Source organism: Garra rufa, chromosome 3, assembly GCF_049309525.1.
Source record: "Garra rufa chromosome 3, GarRuf1.0, whole genome shotgun sequence".
Lineage (NCBI taxonomy): Eukaryota > Metazoa > Chordata > Actinopteri > Cypriniformes > Cyprinidae > Garra > Garra rufa.
Window position 1 is genome coordinate 38,849,272 of NC_133363.1, and position 8,753 is coordinate 38,858,024.

General features: G+C 35.8%; 2 protein-coding genes across 2 annotated transcripts; one reads left to right on the forward strand and one right to left on the reverse strand.

Moving 5' to 3' along the window:
• Positions 1-1,179: 1,179 nt before the first annotated feature.
• Positions 1,180-2,223, reverse strand: LOC141331991 (chymotrypsin A-like). The gene is made up of 5 exons (XM_073837051.1): positions 2,156-2,223; positions 1,974-2,052; positions 1,677-1,857; positions 1,438-1,571; positions 1,180-1,349 (listed from the first exon to the last, which is right to left on the reverse strand). Exons 2-5 carry the CDS (start codon positions 1,986-1,988, stop codon positions 1,188-1,190), a joined length of 492 nt encoding a protein of 163 aa, XP_073693152.1. The 5' UTR covers positions 1,989-2,052; positions 2,156-2,223; the 3' UTR covers positions 1,180-1,187.
• A 2,019-nt stretch (positions 2,224-4,242) lies between these two features.
• LOC141331557 (chymotrypsin B-like) lies at positions 4,243-7,483 on the forward strand. Its single transcript, XM_073836607.1, is given in 7 exon segments — positions 4,243-4,267; positions 4,455-4,558; positions 4,686-4,765; positions 4,853-4,937; positions 5,291-5,471; positions 6,939-7,072; positions 7,152-7,483. Coding segments are annotated over 7 exon segments (771 nt in total). The 3' UTR covers positions 7,314-7,483.
• Positions 7,484-8,753: the final 1,270 nt, after the last annotated feature.

Below are 8,753 nucleotides of genomic sequence, written 5' to 3' on the forward strand. Positions count from 1 at the left end.
TATTTCTATATTTTGCTGTGTTGAGCTTTCCTTCTTCTCGGATGAGGCTGCTAATAAAACAGCGTATACTGGTGTATGCAGCTTGAGGCTACTGCCAGCAAAGCTTTTAGGATGGTACTCTCCAGGTGATGACAATGTTTAGTTTCCTTCATACATGATGCTTGGAATTGAGGTTCACCAGACCAGAAAATCTTGTTTCTCACAGTCTAAGGGTCCTTCAGGTGCTTTTTAGCAAATTCCAAGTGTGTTTTCATGTGTCTTCACTTAGGAGAGGATTGAGTCTTGCCACACTGCTATAAAGCCCAGATGGGTGGAGTGTTGCCGTGATGTTTTTCCTTCTGTAGATTTCTCCTATCTCCACATATGATCATGGAGCTCAATTATAGTGACCATCAGAATCTTGGTCACCTCTATAACCAAAGCCCTTCTCCATCAATTGCTCAGTTTGGCCAGGAGGCAAGCTCTAGGAAGAGGCCTGGTTGTTTCAAACTTCTTCCATTATGGGAAACAGAGACTACATGCTTTTGTGGACTTTCAGTGCAGCTGAATTTTTTCTGAACTTATCCCCAGATATGTGGCTTGATGCAATCCTGTTTCTGAGTTCTACAGGCAGTTTTATTTTTTTATTGTTTTACCTCAGGGCATGTTTTTTGCTCTGATATGCATTTTCAGCTGTTAGACCTTTTATTATTATGTGTGTGCCTTTCCAAATCATACCCATTCAATTGAATTTGCCACAGGTTAACTCCACTCAAAGTGTGGTAACATCTACCAGCAATATGAATGCTCCTGAGCTAAATTTCAACTGTCCTAGGTAAGAGTATGAATACTTCATACATTCATTTAAGTTTTTTTATTTTTAATAAATTTGCAAAGTTGTTAAAAAACTTTTTTTTTTTTTTTTGCTTTGCCATTATGGTGTATAGAGTGTAGATTGATGTGGAAAAATAAGTAATTAAAGCTGTTTAACATAAGGCAGCAACATAACAAAATGTGAAAAAATGAAGGGGTATGAATATTTCGCAAGGCACTGTAAACATACATAATCACATTGGTGGCATTCTGCAGCCACTCTAAATCACCATGACTGAAGTTACACAAGAACAAGCAGGGAGTGTATTGTTTTCTCAAAAAAAAATCTTTATTGATAAACATATTGACCAAGATCACAAGATATACATTGTGCTTTAGTTTGCAGCAATGGTCTGGTCAACCCAGGCACGGAGTTTGGTGACACGGGCGTACACACCAGGTGAATTGACTGAGCAGACGCTGCTTCCCCAGGACACGATACCCACCAGAGTCCAGACTCCATTCTTCTCACAGACCAGAGGACCACCAGAGTCACCCTGACACACGCAAAAGTAAGTCAGATCATTACAATCTTCGAGAACTTGACAAATAGAGAGCTAAACTGTGAAATCAATAGAAATTTACCATGCAAGAAGAAGCACCAGAGGCTCCAGCACAGATCATCAGATCGGTGATCTTGGTTCCCCAATGACGCTTGCAGTCATCATTAGTCAGCAGAGGCAGAGCAGCCTGCTGAAGCAGGGCAGGGGTATCAGGAGCTAAAAACAAATTGAAAGAATGATTGATTTTTTTTTTAATACTGAAACAATAATAAATGATAAAATGTTATAAGTTATAAATGACATGCAAAGTCTGAAATCTACCATTGTACTTGGTCAGGCCCCATCCAGAGGTCACACACTTCATGCCTCCAGGGAAGTCGTCAGTGGTTTCGGCGAGGCACACAGGAGACACGTGAGAGTTGAGCTGAGCAGGAGTGGCCAGCTTGATCAGCGTGATGTCGTTGTTGATGGTGAACATGTTGAAGTTAGGATGCTTGAAGACCTTTATTAAGAAAATACAGACACATCAGCATTCTCTGCAGCAGTTTTAATATTTAATAGCAGTTTTCCCTTCCCTTTGTTTAAACATTAAACAATAAGTATTAAAGGTGTACATACCTTGCCAATAGTCATGGTCTGAATGGGCTCAGCGTTGGAGGAACGATCATGCTCACCAAGGATGACACGATGAGTAGTCCTAAAACAAAGATTTTACTTTTTTACTTTCAAAATTGCACAGAAAAAAAAAGCAAAAGAAAAAAATAATGTTAATTAGAGTGTAATCTCTAATAATGTCTTACCTGACGTTGCAGTGAGCTGCAGTCACAACCCACCATTCACTAATCAGGGAGCCACCACAGAAGTGGAAGCCAGTGGAGTCCTTAGATAAAAGGATTTTTAGCTTAGATGTTTGTTTTGTTTCATTTCTTTATATTTCCCATATGTCATCTGTTAATGAAGATTTCTGTACCTGCAGAGACACCTGCCAGGACCAGGAATGGGGCACGGCCTCCTCACCATTCACAATCCTGGAGTAGCCAGTGATAACAGGGGGGATGGCAGGAACGCCACAGCCTTAAGAAAAAATATAACATCATTTGTTGCAATTTTCATATAAATGTAAGCATGCTCGTCTGCCCTTGGCTGCTATGTACCAAATGGACACATATTTAAAATGTTTAATAGAATTTACAGAATTAAAAAAACAACATACCATAGGCTGTTCCAAAGAAAGCAAGGCATGACAGAATCCAGATGAAAGCCATTTTTGAGTCAGACTGTCTACCAAAATCTCTTGGGGGTTTATATACCTGGCCTTCCCATACGTTTACATAGTTTGCAACATACATCAGTCATTCTTGAAATATGCTGACACGTTTACTTTGACCTTTCACGTATGGATAAGTTGATGCCTAAAACCCCCATTTATCCCCTCCTATAATATCTTTTGTTTGCCCAAGTTAAAAAGCAAGTAAAACAAAATGCAACTCTAATGAATAAATAAATATATACAATAATTACATATAAATGTCCCTTTATTTCATGTCACTGGTGTTAACAATGTTGAATACTATAGCATTAGTTATGAATTTTCCCTTTATTTTTATTAATGCGTAATTGGTGTTACATAGTGGTTTTTGGTAACACTTTACGATAAGGTTCATTAGTTAACATTAGTTTCCAACATTGGTTAACATGAACTGAGAATGAACAATACTTCTACAGCATTTATTCATCTTTATTTCAGCATTTACTAATGCATTATTAAAATCACAAGTTGTGTAAACTAGCATGAACAAAACAAAAAAATATGAATTATTTATTAACTAACATTAACAAAGATTAATAGTGTAATAAATATATTGTTCATTGTTCATGTTAATTAATACATTTGCTAATATTAACAGAAGATACCTTATTGTAAAGTAGATTTCATTGCATAAAAAGCTATTGACATCTTTTTGTAAAAAAAAAAAAAAAAAGTGCATATAACAATAATAAAGATGAATGAAAAAAAACCAGTAAAGATATGCTTTATGATTAGAAAATGTCAAGATGCTATTACAAAGAAAAAAAATGAACTGAACTCTATTCAAAACTTTTAACATTAAGTTTTTAGAAAATGTTGTTTGAATGACCCATGCAGTACATGCATGCACTATGTAAACGTGTCACTTTCTCACACCTGTTATCTCAACCTCTTGCATACAGCATTGCATTGCATAGGATGAAAGTATTTCATGTTTCATGTTCATGATTTCACCAAAGTGAATAGCCTAGCATTCAAAATCATGTATTGCATGTGACCTTTAAACAAAATTGATATATCATTTCTTTGTACAAAAATAGAGCATTGACTTCAACTGTAGAGGCAGTACAAAAATAAAATTCAAAATATCTTCTTTTGTGAAAGAATGCTGAATAATGACACACTTTTCATTGTTGGGTGAGCTATCTCTTAAAATATTTGTTTATTTCGCATGTTAAAAAAGTTAAATTAAATGTGAACATGTCAGATAAAGATTAGTTGGCTAATATATTCAGTTATTTTTCCGTTATATTTTGTTTTCTAATAGAAAACCTAAGCAACAAATAATATAAGAACTTTAAATAAAAGATTTAAAAGCCAGTGTTTAACAGAACATTCATGAAGTACTACCTGGTTTATAAAGAATTCAATGTACTTTGCATGTTAAACATGACGGTGTTCAAACACAGTGGTGTAAAATCATGGGATTCTGCACAGCTGAAGACCAGCTGATGCAGACTCTCAGGGTTAATCTTTGACCAGAACATCAGCTTGTCCTGTCCTCGTTGGAATGAGTGAAACCATGGTTTGGCGTTAAAAAGGTCTTTCTGCCATCAATATTTCTGTGTCTTCTGCACAATGTCTTTCCTGGTTGTTGTCCTGCGTACGTTGCTTTCTTTAGTGCAGCCTATGGTGAGGAAGTGTTTTTTTTTTTTTTCTGATTCTTTTATAATCTTTAAGTTTAAGGGTCATAGTCACAGTTGCTAAAAAGACCAGTAGTCACCAATTTATAAAAAAAATATACCCTTTGCATATTTATACTCTACTATCGTTGCACCTCTTTTCTTCAGGCTGTGGCATTCCTGCCATTCCTCCAGTTGTCAGTGGCTATGCTCGCATTGTGAATGGTGAGGAGGCAGTGCCTCACTCCTGGCCCTGGCAGGCCTCTCTGCAGGTGCAGTATTAGTGTTAGCAATACTCAAATCTGCATTTTCAGATTTCTGTTGTGTGGTCTGAAAATTGCTTTACAGCATACAAAGTTTAATTTCTATCTTTCCTAAATTTTGTTTTTTAAATGACAGGACTTCACTGGCTTCCACTTCTGTGGTGGCTCTCTGATCAATGAGTTCTGGGTTGTGACTGCTGCTCACTGCGATGTGAGGTGAGTGAGACAATTAAGTTATCGTGTTAACTTTGCATGAATGCCGGGATAAACATGAATTTATTAACCCCTGTGGCTAATCTGCAGAACTAGTCATCGTGTGATTCTGGGAGAGCATAGCAAGGGAAGCCTCAACACCGAGGAGGACACGCAGACCATGAGAGTATCAAAAGTGAGGCTCTTCAAACCTGTTGCTCAACAATACATAGAGCTGGACACTTAAAGCATTTTAAAAAAACTTTATGGTCATTTTTTCAGTGCAACAAGTCATCTAAACAATGTCTTAATTATTTAGAATACTATATTTAGAATCAGAAATGAAAGGAATAGAACTGTCACTGGGGCAGTATCCTTTCAAAAAAGTAGTAATATGTACCTTTAAGTGGTAAATGAGGCACAAAGATATATATTTCAAGTTTTGTACCTTAGGGTATCTCCCCAGTGACAGCTTTATATCAGACCTTTTTTTGTATTTCTCTTCATTGTTATTTACTGCTTTTTCTGTGTTTTGAACCTCAATTTTAGGTGTTCACCCATCCTCAGTGGAACCCTAACACTATAGAGCATGATATTGCCTTGATCAAGCTGACTGAACCCGTCTCACTGAACTCCCATGTGTCAACTGTTTGTCTTGCTGAGACTACAGATGAATTTGCCCCTGGCATGACCTGTGTGACTTCTGCTTGGGGAGTGACCTAGTACAATGGTTGGTTATCTGACTAACACATAATCACAGTCTATAATACATAGCTCATTACCTTTTTTAAATCAAGTCATATTTCTAAAAAGCATACAATATTGAGCTCTAATTACGTACACAGCTATTCAAAAGTTTGGTGTACGTAAGATTTTTTAAATGTTTTTGAAGTCTTTTCTGCTCAGCAGAGCTGCATTTAGATTCTGGATCAGAAACACAGTTAAAAAACAGTAACATTGTGAAATATTATTGCAATTTAACATAAATACACTACCAGTCAAAAGTTTTTGAACAGTGAGATGTTCATGTTTTTTTTAAAGAAACTCACCATGCCTGCGTTTATTTGATCCGAAGTATGGCAAAAACAGTAAAATTCTGAAATATTTTTAGTATTTAAAATAGCTATTTTCTATTTGAATATATTTTAAAATGTAATTTATTCCTGCGATCAAATCTAAATTTTCAGTGTCACTACTGCAGTCTTCAGTGTCACATGATCCTTCAAAAATCATTCTAATATTCTTATTTTCTGTTCAAGAAACATTTTTATTAATATCAATATTTAAAACAGTTGAGTACATTTTTTCAGGATTCTTTGATGAATAGAAAGACCGAAGATCAGCATTTATATAAAATAAAAAGCTTTTGTAACATTATACACTATACCATTCAAAAGCTTAGAGCCAGAGAAGAAATTATAGAAATTAAATAAAGACGTATAATGTTACAAAAGATTTTTAATACAGTTAAACTCTATTCTTTTGAACTTTCTGTTCATAAAAGAAACCTGAAAAAAAATGCTACTCAGCTTTCAACATTTTTTTAAGAAGCCAATCAGAATATTAGAATGATTTCTCAAGGATTATGTGACTGGAGTAATGATTCAAAAAATTGAGCTTTGAAATCACAGGAATAAATTACATTTTAAAATATATTCAAATAGAAAACAGTTATTTTATAAAGTACAAATATTTCAAAATGTTGCTGTACTTTGAATCAAATAAATGCAGGCTTGGTGAACAGAAGAGACTTCTTTAAAAAAAAAAAATAAAAAACTTTTGACTGGTAGTGTATTTTCTAATTTAATATTTTTAAAATATGACTTTAGTCCTATGATGGCAAAGCTGAATTTTCAGCATCATTGCTCCAGTCTTTAGTGTCACATGATTCTTTAGAAATCATTTTAATATGCTGATTTGGGGCTTATTATTAATGCTTAAAACAGTGGTGCTTTGTATTTTTGTGGAAACTATGATCCTGTTTTTCAGGATTCTTTGATGCAGAAAAAGTTCAAAGGAACAGCATTTATTTGAAACAGAAATATTTATTAAAATGATAAATGTCTTTACTGTCATTCTTGATTAGTTGTCCTTGCTGACTAAAAATATTAATTACTTTTCAAAGAGTAAAACATTTACTGATTCCAAACTTGATGGTAGTGTAAATGTTTGTAATGTATTCTCTCTCTCTATGTAGCTCTGTTCACCCCTAATGAGCTCCAGCAGGTTGCTTTGCCTCTGCTGTCCAACCAGGACTGTATGAACTACTGGGAAAGCAACATCCGTGATACAATGATTTGTGCAGGTGCTGCTGGTGCCTCCTCTTGCATGGTAAGACTATTGTCGTCCTCACTTCCTCTCTTCCCCTCTAATGTTCTCCTCTAACTCTCTTGTCCTTCTGTCCATTAAGGGTGACTCTGGTGGTCCTCTGGTGTGTCAGAAGGGTGACGTCTGGACTCTGGTGGGTATTGTGTCCTGGGGAAGCAGCCGTTGTGACACCAGCATTCCTGATGTGTACGCCCGTGTCACTGAGCTCCGCGGCTGGGTGGATGAGATTCTGGCTTCCAACTAAAGAAACACATTGTAAAGATACTCCTTGACTTCACAAACAGCATCATTTTGAGAACAACTCAAGACTGTGAATGGCAGTGGTTTTACCACAGTTAGAACCAGCATAATTGTGGAGGCTTGTTGCTCTTTTTAAAGAAGGTCTGCAACCATTCAATAAATATATACAACATATCATGTCCTGTTGTAGTGGATTTTTAAAAATAGCCAACATTTAATTTGTTGAGTTTGGTTAGTTCAAATAGATCCTGCAAAACTAATACTTACATATGTGGCTATTAATTTCTCTGTGTATTAGAAATGGTGTCCACCTTACTTTTTGAATGTGGAAGTAAGCTGTTTTCTAGTAATGTGTGATACTTCCAGTTCACAAGCCGCCGTGAGGAAAAAAGAATCATAACGCATAAAGTGCAGTAAACGGTAAAACTGTTTGCACTACAAACCATTGTGTTCATGATTAAGATAACACATTAAAATAATATGGGAAGATGCCAGTAATATCAAGCAGAAAAATATAGTTGGATGCGGATAAGACCGGAAGCCAGACACATTCAATTTACAAATGACCGCGTCCGCTCTTATACGGAAAAATAAGGTGGATAAGATGTATGACTGTCATGCTGAGCAAAGAATGAAATGTATTTTACTTGTAATCTGCATATTTGCCTGAGGAGGGCGCTAAAGACACACAAACTACTAACTAGTATATTTTTGGCAGATAAGTCTACTTCATCAGTATCTCTGTTTTCCAGTTTGCAAGCATTGTCGAAACAGATAAATGATTTCAATTGTCAAAGGCAGTCCAGTTTTAATGATTTTAATGTTTTTGTGATTCAAGTTTATACCCAAAGCAATAGTCTTTAAAAATTGAAATGAAGATGGGCTTCATTAAATTATTAAAAATGTAATTCCCCTGATTTTCTGTGGTTATTCCATACATAAATCTAACTGAAAGTTGTTTTTGTCTATGCATATTTTGCTGCATTCAGGTTGTAACAGTCTCAAACCTTTCAGCCCTTCAGTCTGTTAAATATGAGGTAAAACATAATATAAGGGGTCTCCATGGCAACATCCTGATCCTCCTTGAGACACATATGCAACAGCGGAGTCAGTTGTTTCGCAGAGAGATGTAGAGGACAAAAACAAAAGATGAAGAGAATGGATTAGACAAATGATACAATAGGAAAAGCTCTCATCTTGTCTCTCTGATAATGCCAATATGGAAATAAATAGAGTGTAGTGAGAGCCTCAGTACAATAAAGGGAAAAAAATCCATTATCCACTTCTTAAATTCAAACATAAACTGATGTGCTAATAGCTTGGACTCTTCAGCTCTACTTTAAAGGTTGCTTGAAACACACACACACACACACGCACACACACACACACACACACACACACACACACACACACACACACACACACACACACACACACACACACA